This window comes from Scylla paramamosain, chromosome 22 (assembly GCF_035594125.1).
Source record: "Scylla paramamosain isolate STU-SP2022 chromosome 22, ASM3559412v1, whole genome shotgun sequence".
Classification (NCBI taxonomy): Eukaryota; Metazoa; Arthropoda; class Malacostraca; order Decapoda; family Portunidae; genus Scylla; species Scylla paramamosain.
In genome coordinates, this window is record NC_087172.1 from 9321629 (window position 1) to 9340915 (window position 19287).

General features: G+C 39.5%; 1 protein-coding gene across 2 annotated transcripts in view; it reads right to left on the reverse strand.

The window, feature by feature from the left end:
- LOC135111515 (uncharacterized) overlaps nucleotides 1-19287 on the reverse strand; it is a 716663-nt gene that overhangs the window by 620047 nt on the left and 77329 nt on the right. For both annotated transcript variants that reach the window (XM_064024883.1, XM_064024882.1), the window contains exons 20-23: nucleotides 15984-16168; nucleotides 11667-11849; nucleotides 9173-9458; nucleotides 8583-8724 (exon numbers count right to left, since the gene is read on the reverse strand). In XM_064024883.1, coding sequence (XP_063880953.1) covers nucleotides 8583-8724; nucleotides 9173-9458; nucleotides 11667-11849; nucleotides 15984-16168 — 796 coding nt within the window. The remainder of the gene's footprint in view (nucleotides 1-8582; nucleotides 8725-9172; nucleotides 9459-11666; nucleotides 11850-15983; nucleotides 16169-19287) is intronic.

Genomic DNA, 19287 nt, shown 5'->3' on the forward strand with positions numbered 1-19287 from the left:
CTGATTGCAAGTGTCAGTTTCGTCGAGGCCACTCTTCTGGTGATATGGCTTTCCATGCCTCCCCTATTCCCGCGGCCTTCCTGCAAAAGACTTTCTTTCTCTCATCCCTATTCTGTCCATCTCTCTAATGCAAGAGTACTCTAAATTATTTATCCTCTTCTCTGGTAAACTCCGGAATTCCCTGCCGGTTTCTGCATTTTCTCCTTCCTGTGATATGAATTCTCTCAAGAGGGAGGTTTCAAGAAACTTATCCTTCAATTTTTTATGATTTTCTTGACATCTCTATTGGGAATGACACCTCAATGGGCTCTCTCTCTCTCTCTCTCTCTCTCTCTCTCTCTCTCTCTCTCTCTCTCTCTCTCTCTCTCTCTCTCTCTCTCTCGTTTTCCTTGCCCAGTGACCCTCTCATAAAAGAAAATCAATGAAAAAATAAATAAATAAAATAACTAGATAAATGTCTATTCCATTATGTTTATAAATGCTTGAAGATAAATCTAGCGTCCCACAAGGAAGTGTCTTATATTTATACTGACGATATTGTTAGTTATCAGTAATGTCAATATTATTATTCTCTTTGCTGATATGACATGACTTTTTATTCACAGGCTCCAGTAATGATACTCTATTCCAGTTAGCTAATCAAAATATCATTAATCTGGGATTTGAGAAATAAACTTCCATTAAAATCAATAAAACTTCCTTAATGTTGTTCTAATAGAAACATCACTGTGTTGCCTGATCTAAAAATGAACAAATTAAGTATCTAGTAAAACTAATAAACTAAAATTTGTCATATTTAGTGAAAGCCTAACGTTTGAATGTTTCCCAAGAAATTTGAACATACACTGTCATGCTTTATAAAATAAGAGATTCCATGTCCTTTGAAGTTCTAAAAACTTTCTACTATGATACATCTGATCTACTGTAACCCAATCGGGAGCACAACTTATACCACGCATCTGAAATGCATAAAGGCGGGTCCACACTTGGCAATTCGCGGTTGACTTGCCAGCCACCGCAAGCCGCGTTGCTCCGCCTGCTGGACCTTTTGTGCCTGGCGGCTGGAATTGCCAACCGCGCTACCAAGGCCACCAAGTTGCTCTTGTCCAGCCGTTCGCTGCTTTGTTTACATTGTGTCCTCGGGAAGAGTTGTGGAAGATGTGGTGTCCGGAGGCAGAAAAGTTAATGATGGAACTAAAGAGGAGGGACCAACGTAATCTCTGAGGCCTGAGATACAATATATATATATATATATATATATATATATATATATATATATATATATATATATATATATATATATATATATATATATATATATATATATATATACTCGTATATAACTGAGTGGTAATCGCTGCAGATGGAATTACCGATTCCTCTTCCTTACCTATTGCTAGATAACTCATCATAAGTCTCAGGCGTTCACCAGGTGTCACTGCATCCCTCATGTGGGTATCTTCCATCTTGATAAGGGGAGTCACAAGCTGCAGAAGACCATGGTACTGCTTCCTGTTGAAGCGTATCCACAGTCTCATGGTGTTTGGGTCTTCCACGCTCAGCTCAAGCAAAAGAGTGTGGTAGACACTCCTTTCTTCTCTTTTATTCAGCCAGGGACGTATCCACAGGCGTTTTCTTTTCCGTTTTAGCTTCCAGTACGTCAAAAGAAATGCAACTATCACTTCAACATCGTCGCTGAAGGAAGACATCTTGTTGAGTTGCTGTTTGTTTATATTAATTTCCCGCCAACCAGCCTCCCCTTTCCATGTGTGAACACATACATCCAGCTGGGAGGATTTATTGCCAGGTACTGCCAGCTTGTGGTAGGTGGCAATTCAGCAGCGAATTGCCAAATGTGAACCCGCCTTAAGTTTACTACACAAATAAGATAAATAAATAAATATAAATAATCCGAAACATGACTATAAGAGCTAATTTCTTAAACTATAATAGATTTCCTGCTATAATAAAGTGTTTATTTATTTATTTATTTATGATCCAGTTTTATATCTCTGAGCTTAAACATGCGTAATGTAATGTCTGGGATGTCTTTTGATTCCTTTATGTGTACATAATTTTTTTTTTTTTTTTGTTACCTTGGCCTTTTCGGATAGCCTACTTTTAGTCACGGTCATTGGGACGTTATTGTACTTTGCCAAATCATGTCTGAAACCATGAATGTGGTACATATTGAGAATACTTATCACTATTATATACAGACAGTATTTATTGTTTCATCAAATGAAACTCCAAATTGACCATTTAATGGTATTTGCCTTTGCTCCTGTATATACTGTTAATAATCATAAGTATTCCTAAAAACAAAGGCGTACGGCAGGTACGAGGCTGGTTTGTTTAGGGAGAGTAAACGCCATGCACAGGAAGATTTCAGAGACTGGGTGACATACTTGGTTGACAATCTGGAAGTCTCTGCTAACACTAGAAAAAATAATACTCAGTTCATTGATCTTTTGACCAATGCAAGAATGGAAAGATCTCCACTTTAGATGTCTTAAGCCATTGAACAGCTCTGATCTGGAACTAAAGGACTCTTCTATGACCACAACAGTCTGCTTCCTTCTGTTTCCTTCTCAGATCGAGGGAAGAGTGGAAGACTTCACTGGCATTGATCTCTTCAGTTTGGCGGGTAACAAGAGTGTTATGGACTGTTTTTATAGTGAAATGTCGACAGTTTCAGAAGATGCCAAACAATTTTCTGAATCCAACTAGGGATTACACCAAAGTGAGTTTGGATAATTCTTAATGTTAACCTAGTACTGTTAGTGTTTTGCTCTTCTGAAGAAATTTCATGCCAATAGAAAAATAGATTATAATATAGGATCATAAACCACATTAGATCAAACAGATATTTTCCATCCAAGACTTCAAGCAGCTACTATGAAAAACTAATTTTGTGTTGACCCAGATGTGGATATCTTAAAGAGAGAGAGAGAGAGAGAGAGAGAGAGAGAGAGAGAGAGAGAGAGAGAGAGAGAGAGAGAGAGAGAGAGAGAGAGAAATTGAAATCCAGGGCTATTCATAAAATGTTTGGCGTTATAATACCAAATTTGTCCAGGTCTGAATAGGTCAATCTATCTATCTATCTATCTATCTATCTATCTATCTACAAGGGGTGTTCAAGGAGTTCTCGGCCTAACATATTAGGGGAGATAGAAGCCTACCATGGCTGGAATACGTTCGTATGTTCCAACAAATAATGCATGGGCTGGCATCCTCCCAACACTTTTTATTCAGTTCAACGGTGACTTTTCGTGAATGAGGATGGTGCCTTCCGGCAAAATGAGTGAAACTGAACAGCAGGTTGTACAACTATAAAGTTTTCCACGATGCAAGAGAAAGCGCTACAGTTGATTAATGATGAGTTGAGAACAGCACTAGGGAACAGTGCCCTATTCTATTCCATTGTCAAATGTTGGGCTGCTTTCTTCAAGGAGGGCTGAGACTCGTGCGAGAATGAACCCCGAAGTGGTGATCTATCAAGTGCAGTCATGAAGGAAACTGTGGCCATGATGGAGAGCATGGGTATGGGTAATCCTCAGATATCAGTGGAATACATTGTTTCTCAAGTGGGGATCAGTAATGGATCCGTTATCACCATCTTGCATGATCACCTCAACATTTTCAAGGTGTCTGCCCGAAGGGTTACAAGAATGGTGACGCCTGAGAAGAGGAACTGGATAATGACTTCAACGGAGATGTTGACCATCATGACAATGGATCCGGAGGGATTTATGGCCCAAATCATAACCTAGGATGAAACGTGGTTCCTCACTTCGATCCGGAAACCGGAGCCGAATCTATGCAGTGGAAGCTAGACCTGCTCCCTGCGTCACAGTTTCCCCTTGCTCCATTCCATAATCGCTAATAATAGACCATATTTCATTATATTATAATACTTACAGTCTGTCTAGACAGAATAGGATAGAAAACAGAGATACCTAAGAGATGAACGCACCCAAACGCGGAAAGTGTGAAAATATCGGCAAAGAGACGCATTGATATTTAATTTCATAACTGCTCTATGTACAGTACCATGCAGCAAGTTTGACTAGTCATACTGGCCAATAGCAGGCATCATATTGACCCGGAATGTCTTAACCGGGCTATAGCGTATTGCTATATGCCTGTTCCTTAAATGTAACAACTATTAAACAAGAATAACCAATGTGTCTATCTATTTCTTTCGATCAGAAAAAAAAAAATGCAAAGAATCGGTCCTATATGATTACTTTTATTCAACTGACAATATCACAACGCCTGGAAGATCAGCAATTCACTTCTAAATAACATAAACTTCAAGGAGTGAGTGATTTAGATTGTTGCGGTCTCTTTTTTTTTTTTTTTTATGTAGGAAGGACACTGGCCAAGGGCAACAAAAATCTAATAAAAAAATGCCCACTGAAATGCCAGTTCCATAAAAGGGTCATAGCATTGGTCAAAAATTGATCAATAAGTGTCTTGAAACCTCCCTCTTGAAGGAACTCAAGTCATAGGAAGGTGGAAATACAGAAGCAGGCAGGGAGTTCCAGAGTTTACCAGAGAAAGGGATGAATGATTGAGAGGGACACATTGCCAATGAACTGTACGACACATGTTCCTTGGGCAGCACGCTAGGCAACTCTTCTGGTCTGTTCTTCAGTGGCCAAGTGGACGGAGCTCTGAGGAGCTAAAATTCTAAGTTTTTGTGAGAACTGAAAAAGACGTCTGTACATCTCAACTCCCCAACGTAACGTTGTTCAAGCTACTGAGATGGATTTCTCTGCAAACAAGTAGACTTAAAAGGATGTAACACATGGCTGGCTATTTACACAGTGAGAACACATCTCCAAGCCATGAATTGTCTGATGATGCTTTGTGCCTAGGGTGTAACATTGCAACTTCAATAAATGAAGAAATTTTGGTTTGTCGTGTACAGCGAGATAACGTAATATGAACTGAAAAAAAAAGTAGTAAGAATGAATGAGAAAAGAATAATGAAAGGGGAGAGAGAGCGAGAGATGAGAAGACAGGCCCGGGACAAGACTTGGACGCGTCCTGGACGTGCGGCCTGAGGCTCCAAAGATAATATCCGCAGTCACTTACATTCCCCACGTAAATTTCCTTACTTCCCCTTAGCCATTCAATTCGAATCTCATCCAGTATTTAGTAAAAGAGTTGCCCTTAACAATAAAGTATTCAGTATACATTTGCCCTTCTAGTTTAATCAGCAGAATATTTTTTAAGTAAAGTGTTTTGTTCATGTAAAAACCGCGCGAGAAGCAGAGTGAGGACGGTTGTGATTATATAATTATGTGTGTAGCCCCTCTCTCCTCCCCTTTCCTTGTACTTCCTCCCCTTCGCAGCATAGCGGGAGAGTGACGCACTTTCTCACTCTCAGTCACTACCCAACAATTAGGTGAAGCATACGTACTGAAACAAGCTCTAATAAAGATAAGAGGGATAAGATTTAGTCAGGTCAGTTGACTTAAGGGTATAAATGAGTCATTACCGGCTGTACGCCCCGGCCTACTTAAATAGAATTTTTTTTTTTTTTTTATGTAGGAAGAACACTGGCCAGGGGCAACAAAAATCCAATAATAAAAAATGCCCACTGAAATGCCAGTCCCATAAAAGGATCAAAGCAGTAGTCAAAAACTGATGGATAAGTGTCTTGAAACCTCCCTCTTGAAGGAATTCAAGTCATAGGAAGGTGGAAATTCAGAAGCAGGCAGGGAGTTCCGGAGTTTACCAGAGAAAGGGATGAATGATTGAAAATATTTGTTAACTCTTGCGTTAGACAGGTGGACAGAATAGGGGTAAGAGAAAGAAGAAAGTTTTGTTCAGCGAGGCCGCGGGAGGAGGGGAGGCATGCAGTTAGCAAGATCAGAAGAGCAGTTAGCATGAAAAAAGCGATAGAAGACAGCTAGAGATGCAACATTGCGGCGGTGAGAGAGGCTGAAGACAGTCAGTTAGAGGAGAGGAGTTGATGAGACGAAAAGCTTTTGATTCCACCCTGACTAGAAGAGCAGTATGAGTGGAACCCCCCAGACATGTGAAGCATACTCCAGACATGGACGGATAAGGCCCTTGTACAGAGTTAGCAGCTGAGGGGGTGAGAAAAACTGGCGGAGACGTCTCAGAACACCTAACTTCATAGAAGCTGTTTTAGCTAGAGATGAGATGTGAAGTTTCCAATTCAGATTATAAGTAAAGGACAGACCGAGGATGTTCAATGTAGAAGAGGGGGACAGTTGAGTGTCATTGAAGAAGAGTGGATAATTGTCTGGAAGGTTGTGTCGAGTTGATAGATGGAGGAACTGAGTTTTTGAGGCATTGAACAATACCAAGTTTGCTCTGCCCCAATCAGGAATTTTAGAAAGTGTTCTGTGGCTTCCCTGCTTGAAATGTTTACCTCCTGAAGGGTTGGACGTCTATGAAAAGACGTGGAAAAATGCAGGGTGGCATCATCAGCGTATGAGTGGATATGACAAGAAGTTTGGTTTAGAAGATCACTAATGAATAATAAGAAGAGAGTGGGTGACAGGACAGAACCCTGAGGAACACCACTGTTAATAGATTTAGGAGAAGAACAGTGACCGTCTACCACAGCAGTAATAGAACGGTCAGAAAGGAAACTTAAGATGAAGTTACAGAGAGAAGGATAGAAGCCGTAGGAGGGTAGTTTGGAAATCAAAGCTTTGTGCCAGACCCTATCAAAAGCTTTTGATATGTCCAAGGCAACAGCAAAAGTTTCACCAAAATCTCTAAAAGAGGATGACCAAGACTCAGTAGGGAAAGCCAGAAGTTCACCAGTAGAGTGGCCTTGATGGAACCCATAATGGCGATCAGATAGAAGGTTGTGAAGTGATAGATGTTTAAGAATCTTCCTGTTGAGGATAGATCCAAAAACTTTAGATAGGCAGGAAATTAAAGCAATAGGACGGTAGTTTGAGGGATTAGAACGGTCACTCTTTTTAGGAACAGGCTGAATGTAGGCAAACTTCCAGCAAGAAAGAAAGGTAGATGTTGACAGAGAGAGCTGAAAGAGTTTGATTAGGCAAGGTGCAAGCACGGAGGCACAGTTTCGGAGAACAATAGGAGGGACCCCATCAGGTCCATAAGGCTTCCGAGGGTTTAGGCCAGCAAGGGCATGGAAAACATCATTGTGAAGAATTTTAATAGGTAGCATGATGTAATCAGAGGGTGGAGGAGAGGGAGGAACAAGCCCAGAATCGTCCAAGGTAGAGTTTTTAGCAAAGGGTTGAGCGAAGAGTTCAGCTTTAGAAATAGATGTGATAGCATTGGTGCCATCTGGTTGAAATAAGGGAGGGAAAGAAGAAGAAGCAAAGTTATTGGAAATATTTTTGGCTAGATGCCAGAAGTCACGAGGGGAGTTAGATCTTGAAAGGTTTTGACACTTTCTTTTAATGAAGGAGTTTTTGGCTACTTGGACTTGGCATGGTTCCGGGCAGAAATATAAAGTGCATGAGATTCTGGTGATGAAAGGCTTAAGTACCTTTTGTGGGCCACTTCTCTATCATGTATAACACGAGAACAAGCTGTGTTAAACCAAGGGTTGGAAGGTTTAGGTCGAGAAAAAGAGTGAGGAATGTACGCCTCAATGCCAGACGTTATTACCTCTGTTATGTGCTCAGCACACAAAGATGGGTCTCTGACACGGAAGCAGTAGTCATTCCAAAGGAAAATCAGCAAAATACCTCGTGGAGTTAGTGGTGAATGACACTCCTGTGTGTTCATGGGCACTTTTTTGTGGTAGTTTCTTGTGTCTCTTGTTAGTGACCCTGTTTTGTCTTAAATGCTACTGCTGGCTGATGCAGTTCAGCCGCAGAGGATTTGAGTAATTTAGCTGTGTAGTGAACTTTACTCCCTCCTCAGGTCCTGACAAGGCCTGCCGTCCATGGGGCAATAAATGACACAACTCAGCCTGAGGCTAACACACCGTTGGACAGTGGGTGGATTCGTTACAGAGGGCAGATGTCCAGCAGGGTTTTATACCTCGACCATATTATGTGTTATTGTGTTATAACTTTTTCCTGGATGTGGTTGTCGATTCTTTTGTAGCTGTGGGTTTCAAGTGTTGTTTGAGTATTTCCCTTTATCTGTAAGTCGGTAAAACAGACTGGCAACCTCAATTAGTGTGACCTGGTGTTATGACCTGTCGTGAAAAGGGTGCAGGAGTCACAAGGGACTCTGTACACCCGTATTTGAGCCCTGCACCGAGTCCACGCAGGAGGTGGTTCGGAGAAGCTAAAACTGGTCCATGTGCGGCAGCTGTGTGAAGGGGCTGGGAATTCTGGTCAACACAATATATATATATATATATATATATATATATATATATATATATATATATATATATATATATATATATATATATATATATATATATGTGTGTGTGTGTGTGTGTGTGTGTGTGTGTGTGTGTGTGAATAAATAAATAAACAACTAAATCTGGAAAAATATTTCCCCTCAACATCCAACCGAGTATTGGGAAGCATTATGTTAAAGCACTGAGTGGCTGTTTTAAAGAGACTTGCGCTTCTTTCCTGTACCACACTCACCTCTAGCTGATATATTTGTTTGAGGAGAATGCAGATCCAGGTAAATGTTCTGAGAGCCGAAGTTGATATTATAGCTGATGCTATGTTCCCGTGGAATGGCTGTACCTGGTGTGTTCACTGACAGCAGAAAGGTGCGGTACAGCTGTGTAAAGACAAGAAATTTTCATCACGAGTTTGCCGTAATGCATTATCAATCAGTGAAGTTGTCCTATATATATGGAAGCACACGAAGACAGTAAATAATTAAATATTCCGAACTGGGAGATCTGATAAATATAGGCAAGGGGAAACCCATACTCGAAGATATGTATGTAAACCTCATGGGAATCAGCTCCAGAATTGCTTAAGTGGTAGGGCAAATATGTATGTACTGCCAATAAACATGAGATAATGGGATGTCTTTATTCTTCCTTCACCCAATCACTCTTTAAATAGTCACTTCTACTTTGAATCATGAGATTTCTGTAAGCGACTAAATTCTAGATTAAGATGGTATCTGTGAAAATCTAGATGCAGTGATTGAATATGGAAGAATATGTACACTCTGTAATGAAAAAATGGTTTGGAGGATTTACCAAACACCACCTTACCCTTCTACGTTCCCACGTGTAGCGAATCTGGTAGGTGGTGAGCGTCGGATCTGTTTTGTGAAGGGCTAGCTGCAGCTGCGCAGGCCCAGTAAGTGGGAAGAAGGGGCTCTCCGGTACTCTAGAAGCATTGGGATACTGCACATTCCAGCATAGCTTTGCTCCTAACTTATCCTGGTAAGCCGAACATCCAGTCAACTCCATGCGATCGCTTGTCACACCATCTAATGACTCCCGGGAATGCTGTACTGCTGCCTCTGCTGACCCGTGGATTAACACAAGACTGGACCTGCATCATACAATAAAGTACACAACTTATTACCACATATCACATTGATATGACATTGTAGTGTAATGGTACTAAAAATTAAGGTAATTCTTAAGAAATACACCTCCACACATATCTTATTAATCTTTTCCCCTCTCCCCCAACAAGCTTGGTGGCACGTGGGGAATCGGGTTTTTTTTTTGGGGGGGACATAAAAGACCGATAAATGGACTGAAAATCTAGGGAAATTTCCCTAGAATAAAAAAAAATTTGGGGTAAAATTTAAGTTTTAACCAATACGCCAGAATAATTATATACCTAACCTAACCTAACCTAACCGGGGGGGGGGGGCCTGCGCCCCCCTGGACCCCCCCCTGGATCCCCCCCTAAGGTTACTAACCTAACCTATGCTTTTAACCTAACCTAACCTACATGGTAACGTGGTGTCTTGAGATTGGCCGGAAATATAGAGGTGATTAATTACTGGCGAAACACACCATGACGTCAAAAGCGTCCATGACGTCAAAAGCGTCATTAAACGTCATAGACTTAGGAACATGCGCAAAAGCACCCTGCGTGTAAACCAACGCACGAACGCACGCAGTGTAACTTCAGCACGGACAGGTAAGCAGGACGGATCTCGGGAATACTGGAGAAACTTTAACATTGTATTGTAACCTTAATATCAACGAGCGATCAGTAAAACCTTTACAGACATGTAGCTATACTACTTACACTTCTTGAAAGCACACCTTATTGAAAATAATCTTGGGTGCGTTGTTCTTAAGATTTTCCAAAATTAAGGGTTCTTTGCCACATCAATACAGGTAATGTAATGTACTTACGTACCATAGGCACACATACTGTACACAGCAAAGCTACACAAAAAAAAAAAAAAAATCGAAAGACAATATAACACTACTCTTCTCAAAAGAGTGGAATTGAAAGCATTTCATCTTATCAACTCTCTCTCTCTCTCTCTCTCTCTCTCTCTCTCTCTCTCTCTCTCTCTCTCTCTCTCTCTCTCTCTCTCTCCGCCGCAGTGTTGCATCTCTTGCCATTTTATGTCGCTATCTTCACGCTATCTACTCTTCTGTTCTTGCTGACTGCATGCTAACATGCAATGTTTTCTATTCCAATTTGCTACTTCTGTACAATGGGCGTATTCTTTCTTGTAGAAAATGTCTCAGTTATCGGGAGGTTTCATTTATACAACATTAGCAAATAAGGGAAAGTGAAAAGTTTTTTTTTTTTTTTTTAATCAGCGCTATATCTCTCATTTCCATGGTTACTGCTCTTCTGAAGCTACTAACTGCATTTTTTTTTTCTCTCTCTTCTCCCTCCTAGGAATAGACATGCTTTCATCCCTATTTTGTGTATTCTATAAATGCTAGAGTTGACCAGTATCTTCATTCACTCTTTTACCCCATTGTCCAGCAAATCCCACAGCTCCATGCTAGTTTTTGCTTTTTCCCTTCCTATAATCGGTGCTGTTTGAAGAGAGGAGTATGCAAGACACGTCCGCACTTAAGTGGTATGTCTCCTACCACCCTCTTTTTTTTTTCTCTCTCTCCTCCTTATTAGCTATCCTTACACACACACACACACACACACACACACACACACACACACACACACACACACCTTGAATAATTTAATTATTGGTCATGTACCCTTTACCCAAAAATGAAGCAGAATACAATCAGATGTTAAGAACATACCATATATGTCCAGGAATTCATCAGTAAATAATATAATGTGTCCATAGATTTATCAGTGTGTGATGACAAAAAAATCTGCTAATTTTAGTATATAAAATTTATTATCAAATATGTCCCTGAATTTATCAGTACCGTACCGTACGTAATGACAACAATGTGAATTAATGGGTCAGTCCATGTCCAATAATAGACTTGTCACGTACCCCACAAATTCCTCTCATGTATCCCTGAGAGCACGAGTTCCTTACCTTGAGAACCCCTAGTTTAGAGGGAAAGCTGAACCAGAGTTTACTTATTAAATATTCATGTCAGTCAGTCACTTGTTAAATAATCATTCAGCATTGCTAAAATCTTGTTATCCTTGCAACAAGAGCCTATCATGCTGACATGTTTCGTGGTACAATACAACGGAACGTGTTCCCGTACTGATAAGTGTGGTGAATGGCCCGTTCTGACACACAAACACACACACACACACTTTGTATGTAAACAAAAGCTTGTAACTTACGAAATATTCATGATGTCAATCTTGTCCCTGGGCATGGCAAGATCCACCCGGACAAGCTCGGAGCCGTTGATGTCGAATCTGCCTTCGACCACCGTGGAGGAGTGGAGTGTGGAAACCAACTGCGCACCAGACTGGGCTACATGTCCATCCACCAGCATAGAACCGACCACTTCCACCCCGACGCTGCGCAAAAAAAAAAAAAAAAAAAAGAAAGAAAAACAAACGTATGAAAAGTTTTGTTTCAGTCAGACATGCTTTCAGTATAACATCAAAATTATCACCAAAGACGAGGATGAAGAGGAAGAACACAAAAGAAGAAGAAACGGCATCAGATATGGTCTTTGTGGTGCAGTTTGTGGTGAACACTATCTTGCATAACCTTAAGAAAAAAAAAAGGATAGCAAAGATGAAGGCTTTTCACAATCCAGCGCTCCCTCCAGCCAGGTCAGACAGGAAAAGAAGTACCATGCAACATGAAGGAAGTACATGGAAATTTTATAGGAAAGAGATGAGAACTACTACAATTGCTATTTCTATGCAGTGCTAGACAACCAGCAACCATCTCAGTAAAGCAACATTCCCGAACGAGTTTTAGCTATAATTTGGTGTTATAGCAGATATCACTTATGCTATGGACTATAGCCCCAAAGCTTGTTCAGTCATTGTTTAAATGCTGTAATGGTTGTACTATCGATAACATATGAAGGTAAAGAGTTTTGGGAAGCATAGCATCAGCCTCTAAGCTAAAGTTGCCTGACCTAAACCCCACGTTTCTTTCTTAAGGGTTACTCAAGGAGGGCATCTACCAAGGGAATCTTGCACTACTGCTGCACTGAAGGCAGCCATCACTGAGACGATTTAGATAATCACCCAGGAGGAATGTGCATGCGTTATCAACTATTTTGCATGCTGCTTTCAATAATGCCTCGGACTGAATGGCGAATATATGGAGCATGTCCTCCAATGTTCCTCTTGACATGTTTGGTTCATGTTTGAAGCTAAATAATTGCAGAACCTAAAATGTTATCCTTTGCCTTTCAATAAATGTAATCACTACAGCATTTGTAGTATAGCAGTACCTTGGATTGCGAATATCCGTTCGTGGTAAGGACTCATAGTTTAATTTGCTCATAAACCAAATAAGTTTTCTGAATGAGAATTAATGGAAACACTTCCGATTTGTTCCATCGACCAAGAAATATTCATATATAAATAATTTTGAACGTAATTAAGTATACAAATGACTGTCCCAAATTAATAATAAAAAATAATAAAAAAAAAAAAGACCACATGGACGCCTCGTTAGAGTGATCCTTTCCTTTTTAGCAACGTCCTTTGAAGGCTTCATAATACTGGCCATGTTGAGTCACATAACAGCAAAAAAGTCACAAAATAACGTAGGAAAGCACAATACGAGCACGGAGATGCTGACACGCGGAGTGAGACGGGCGACAGAACCGCAGGTTCTGTTGGGGAGTGAAGGAGACCATTGAACACCTGACAGTGGAGTGTGACGGGTACGAGGTTCAGAGATGCCAGCTTGTGACAATAGCCATAATTGCGGAGGAGGAATTACATGAGGGGGATAGAGTAAGGGGCAGAACAGCGTTAGGACTATATGGAGATAAAGCTGAGTCAGGAAGAATTATAAAATGTACTAAATGGAGATGCAGGAGGAGAAGGAGAAGAAGGGACACAAACGAACACAAAAAGAAGAATAAAGAGCAGCAGACCTATTGGTCCCTTATGGACTTGATTGTGGGGACTACACTATCAAGCAAACAATAAGAAAATAGAAGAGCAAGGCTGAAGGCTGAAGAAGTACCATGCAGCATGCATAAACCATTTAAAATCTTATAAGAAAGAGATGAGAACTATCACTATTGTTACTTCTAACATCGCAGTAAGGTGACACTCCAATTCAACATCTCAGTAAGGCGACACTTCATCTACTACATACGAGTACAGCGAAGAGAAGGAGGAGGAGAAAAGAAGAACAAGAACAAGAGAAACAAGAAGAACAAGAACAAGATGAAAAAGAAGAAAGAAGAGAACGAGGAATAGGAGTGGAGGAGGAAGAGGAGGAGGAAGAAAAAAAAAAGAGAAAGAGAGAGAAAAAAAAGAGAAGGATGAGGAACGGAGGGTGGGGAAGAGAAGGAACACAAAGAGATACAAAAAAACAAAAACAAATAGCAACATACCTTAAGGCCCTTACTAGGCTGTTAGGTCAACTATTCTATGCTACTAGCTATTGGTGAGAGAAATAGATTAGTACAGAAGAAGACTCCTCCCCACCCATCCCTCCAGCAGAAATGGGTCAGAAAAAGGAAATGGTATTATTTTATATATATATATATATATATATATATATATATATATATATATATATATATATATATATATATATATATATATATATATATAAAAAGAAGGAAGAGGAGGATAATGAAAGATGCAGAAGATGATGATGATGATGATGATGATGATGATGACGAGGAAATAATAATAATAATAATAAATAATAATAATAATAATAATAACAATAATAATAATGATAATAATAATAATAATAATAATAATAATAATAATAATAATAATAATAATAGTAATAATAATAACTAATAACAACAACAATAACAATAACAAAACAACAATGGTAATAAAAATAAAAATAATAACAATAATAGTAGTAGTAGTAGCAATAATAATAATAATAATAATAATAATAATGATGATAATAATAATAATAATAAAAGTAATAATAATAATAATAATAATAATTTGCGTTTCAGTACTAGTTAGATCCCACGGGAGGCCAGTATTTGGATGGTTTTAAATATTATTTTAAGAACGTGTCAGGGGCTTTGTACCTTGCTACTCCTGCAAGTTGGATAGTGACTTCATCTGCAGTCTGCATTGTCTAACGGTTTATTGTATTTGTGCCTGTATTCTGACAGAAGCAGGCTCCTGTGTCTCTCCCCTATTGCTGCCTAAGTGCAGTGCCTTGCTGTGAATCTAGTGAGTGTCTGAGTGTCGTGGGCGCTGTGTCGTGTGTTTGTTAGATGGTACTGATCTTTGTGGCCCACAAGTGTGAGTGAGGCAGACCGGAGGATTGAATAATCTTTGTGCAAAGCTACAGTTGTCTAATTTCTTCCCAGATTTCCATAAATTTTATAGGAGGTGGGAATCTGTCATCTGGAAGATTGTAAATGATTGTTACCTGGGAAGTGTGTGTAATATTTCCGTTGGACAGTGGGTGGTTTTGTTACAGTGGACAATTGTCCGATTGGTATGTTACTCTGGGAGTGTGTCGTCTATACTGTCTGTGCCCTAGAATGTAGTTCATTGTTTTGTTTTTTTTTCAGCTTGGGTGATTAAGCTGGTGTTCTTTCTTTATGGGTGAGTTAAATGAAGTGGCAACCTCAAAAATTTGAGTGGTCAATGACCGGCAAGCACTTGGATTTGTCCTGTTTATGCCCGCACTAGACTAGAAAGAATTAACCTAGGGAAAGTTGGTCCAATTGTAGTGGCAGCTGTGAAGGAGGCCGAACCTGGTCGTAACATATATATATATATATATATATATATATATATATATATATATATATATATATATATATATATATATATATATATATATATATATATATATATATATATATATATATATATATATATATTATTGTTTCTGTACAGGGCTGACTCGGCTCTAGGTTTTTTAAAGTGGAGGAGAAGTAGGATGAGGACAAGGGGGAGGAGGTCGAGAACTGATATGATGATGATGAGGAGGAGAAAGGAGAAGAGGAGGAGGAGGATGAGGAGAAGAAAGACAAGGAAGAAATTGTGGTGGAGGCGGAGGATGGGAACTAGTAAGAGATGGTGAGCTGCTAGTAATGAGAAGAAAGAATAAAAAAGAGCGAATAAATAGGAAGAGAGGATGAGGGAAGGAGAAAAGAAAGAGAATAGAAGAAGAAATAGAAGAAGAAAATAGAAGAAGAGATGAGGTAGGTGAAGTAGAAGGAAGAGAAGAGTAGAAAAGGCCAGAATATGAAAATGAAGGGACACACACACACACACACACACACACACACACACACACACACACACACACACACACACACACACACACACACACAAACACACACACACACACACACACACACACACACACACACACACACACACACACACACACACACACACACACACACACACACACACACACACACACACACACACACACACACACACACACACACACACACACACGTATATTCTCCAGTCCGGAATCTTAAAGAACCTTTTATCTACATTTACCTGGGCTTGAGTCTTCCGCTGATCCCTCCGCGCCCTTGCAACAGGTTGAAGACATCAATTTTGCCACTGGCATGAACGTTGAGGGCCACACTGGCGGTGATGCTGAGATTGAGGGGCAGCCCCGCGGTGGTCGGAATGATGTACGCTGACTCAGTAGCCAGCCATGACTTCTGAAGGTTGATGTCCTGCAAATGGATGAAGTGTGTAGTAAGGATATATATATATATATATATATATATATATATATATATATATATATATATATATATATATATATATATATATATATATATATATATATATATATATATATACCATTATTTTTTTCGCACAAATGTAAATGTGAAGGGTGATGTGTGATAATCTAGTAATGATTCTGCAATAAAAAAAAAAAAAAGACTAATCGTTGAAAATAAATGAGTCTAAAGCATTTCAAGATGACGGCTCAGAACAAGGTGTCACATCAGATGGGATAAAGCTCATTCAAAGAAACGAAATCCATGTAGGGATAACAAGACTGACTGATATGTTACAATAATCCGTTCCTCCATCGCTGTCATAGCAACGTACGTAATTGATGGAACTAACGTGAACATAATATATAGCCAATGATTAATATTCTGCTCTCACTCGTCGATTGGTCTTCATTTTCCTGTCTTGTTTCAGTTTTGAAATGCACGGCTAACACTGTATATATATATCAAAACACCTATATGCTTAATTCTAAGATTGTAAATTACCATTTTATAACAATCTGGTTTCTTATAAGTAATTAATATTTTTGATAGTAATAAGAGTAAATTTGCAGCACATTTTAAGACCCTGTTCAAACTTGTGAAGGTTTCCACAAGAGGCGGTTTGAAACACCAGGAAGGATCCGTGCGAATGACCCTGGTTAGTATCATGAGTCATACCACTGTAGTGTCAGCATGTACACGGAAGACGCAACATGTCTTTGGTTCCAGCATCGGGGCCGGGCATAGCGCAGGAAGAGACAGACAACATTGGATTCTCCTCTTTTTACATGACAGACTAATCCATGGGATGTTCATAACACTACCCTAGGTTTTGAGACCTTGAAGACAAATTCTTAATTTACTTCAGGATATTGATAAAACTGTTCAGCGATCTGCTGGAAAAAAAAAAAAATGAATAAATAGATAAATAAATAAATTGATTGGCTATGCAGGCTTCAAACAGCCAAGTGAGTATACTCCTGTTCATATGCATGTAAATCGACCTGTGCGTTTTTCTGCGTGATTGGGAGATAGACCTCGATCCGCACCGTAACCGCTGCAGGAGAAAAAACTGCGCGATTGTGTGCAAACACCTCCATTGACTTTCACCGTAATTGCACCGCGCGGGTGAAACCGCTTAGTGTGAACAGGGCCTAAAACAAGACCGCATCAGCAGCAGTAGTGTTAACACCGCGTAACAAAATTTTAACTTTTTTTTGTCTTTGGTCAGTAAATGTTATTTCGTAATTGCTTTTTATCTAGAAATCAAAGAAAATAACTATTATTCCCTTTAAACTTTTTTTTTTCTGATTGGACAGCGATGTTTTGAAAATAAGCTGCTATCATGTATCCAGACCTTATGTCATCCATTGCGCCAGTGTCACACTGCTCTGAGCTCCCCGTACCCACTCCTCCGAAGAGAGAGAGCAGCAGTTTTCAGAAAGGAAAATCAGTTCAGAAGATGAAGTCATTGATCCAGATTTCAGAGTCGCAGCTGAGGAGAGAAACATTTACTACCCCAACCAAAATGACGTCAACGACCTGATCAGATATCTTGGTCTCACAAAGTCCAATGCCGAGCTTTTGACGTCAAGACTCAAGCAGTGCAATTTATTAGATGAAACTATGAAAATATCAGGTCAGAGAAAGCGTCACCATCATTTTCAACTTTTTTTTTTTACTCATCAAGATGAACTTTGTTTTTGCCACGGTGTGATTGGTCTATTTGAGGTAACTGGAATCGTCTGTAACCCCAACGAGTGGCGCCTCTTCATTGACAGCTCGTGCAGGAGCCTCAAAACAGTGCTGCTTCATAACAGGAACATGTATCCATCTCTTCCCCTCGCTCACTTTGTCCGGTTCAAAGATGAATACAATAGTGTCAAGATCTTGCTAGATGCCTTGAAATATGAAGAGTACATTTGGGAGGTTACTGAAGACTTCAAAATGATGGCATTGTTGATGGGTCTCCAAGGCGGCTTTACCAAGTTTCCTTGTTATATTTGTCTTTGGAACAGCAAGGACACCGTGGCACACTACCACAAGAGGGACTGGCCACAGCAAACCAAGCTTAGTGTCGGGAAGAACAACGTCAAATGGAAGCCATTGTTGGATCTCAGAAAGGTACTGTTTCTTCCACTGCAATTAAAATTGGGCCATAAGAAACAACTCGTCAGAGCTCTAGATAAGGAGTCTGAAGCATTCAAGTATCTCAAGATTTCTTCCCTAAGTTGACTGCGGCAAAAGTGGATGCTGGTGTCTTCGTTGATCCACAAATAAAGGTCATGGAGTGCAAGGAGTTCCCCAAGAAGTTCATTAGGAAGTAGAAAACAGCGTGGAAAAGCTTTGTTACAGCGGTTCTTGGCTTCTTGGGGAATCACAATATCCTTGATAAATTTAAGAACATCGGGGCGTACTCTGAGGAGCAAGGCCAGTGCTTCCACCAGGATATACTGGACTTTAAACGTCACTACCAAGGGTCGTATAGTGTAAACATGATTGGAGACTATATTTGGGGGCTGATTCGTGAAAGCAATTCACAGTATAAGCATAAATCACGAAAAACTACTCATTTTTAATGTTTTATCGTCTCACTTGTATAATCCTATAAATGCTACTTTTGCATAATATGTAGTTTTCTTTCTACTTTGTGCAAATGGGAGTTCAAATTTGCCACTTTCTCCCAATGGGAATAGGTAAATTCATAAATATCATTATCCTTGCCACAAAAACAAAGTTAAAAATAAATATTAGTGTGTTTCCATGTTTTCTAGGCATAAGCAAATAGAAAATAACAGTTGTTACCCAAGGACAAAAATCGTGTTACACAGTATAATCATTGACGTAGGAGTAGAAACTAGTAGTAGTAGTAGTAGTAGTAGTAGTAGTAGTAGTTGTTGTTGTAGTAATAGTAATAGTAGTAGTAGTTCTGATAGCAGCAGCAGTAGCAGTAGCTAAACCAGTCATAGAAGCAGCAGTATAAACAATAAAAGAATAAAATGATAATAATAATAATAATAATAATAATAATAATAATAATAATAATAATAATAATAATAATAATAATA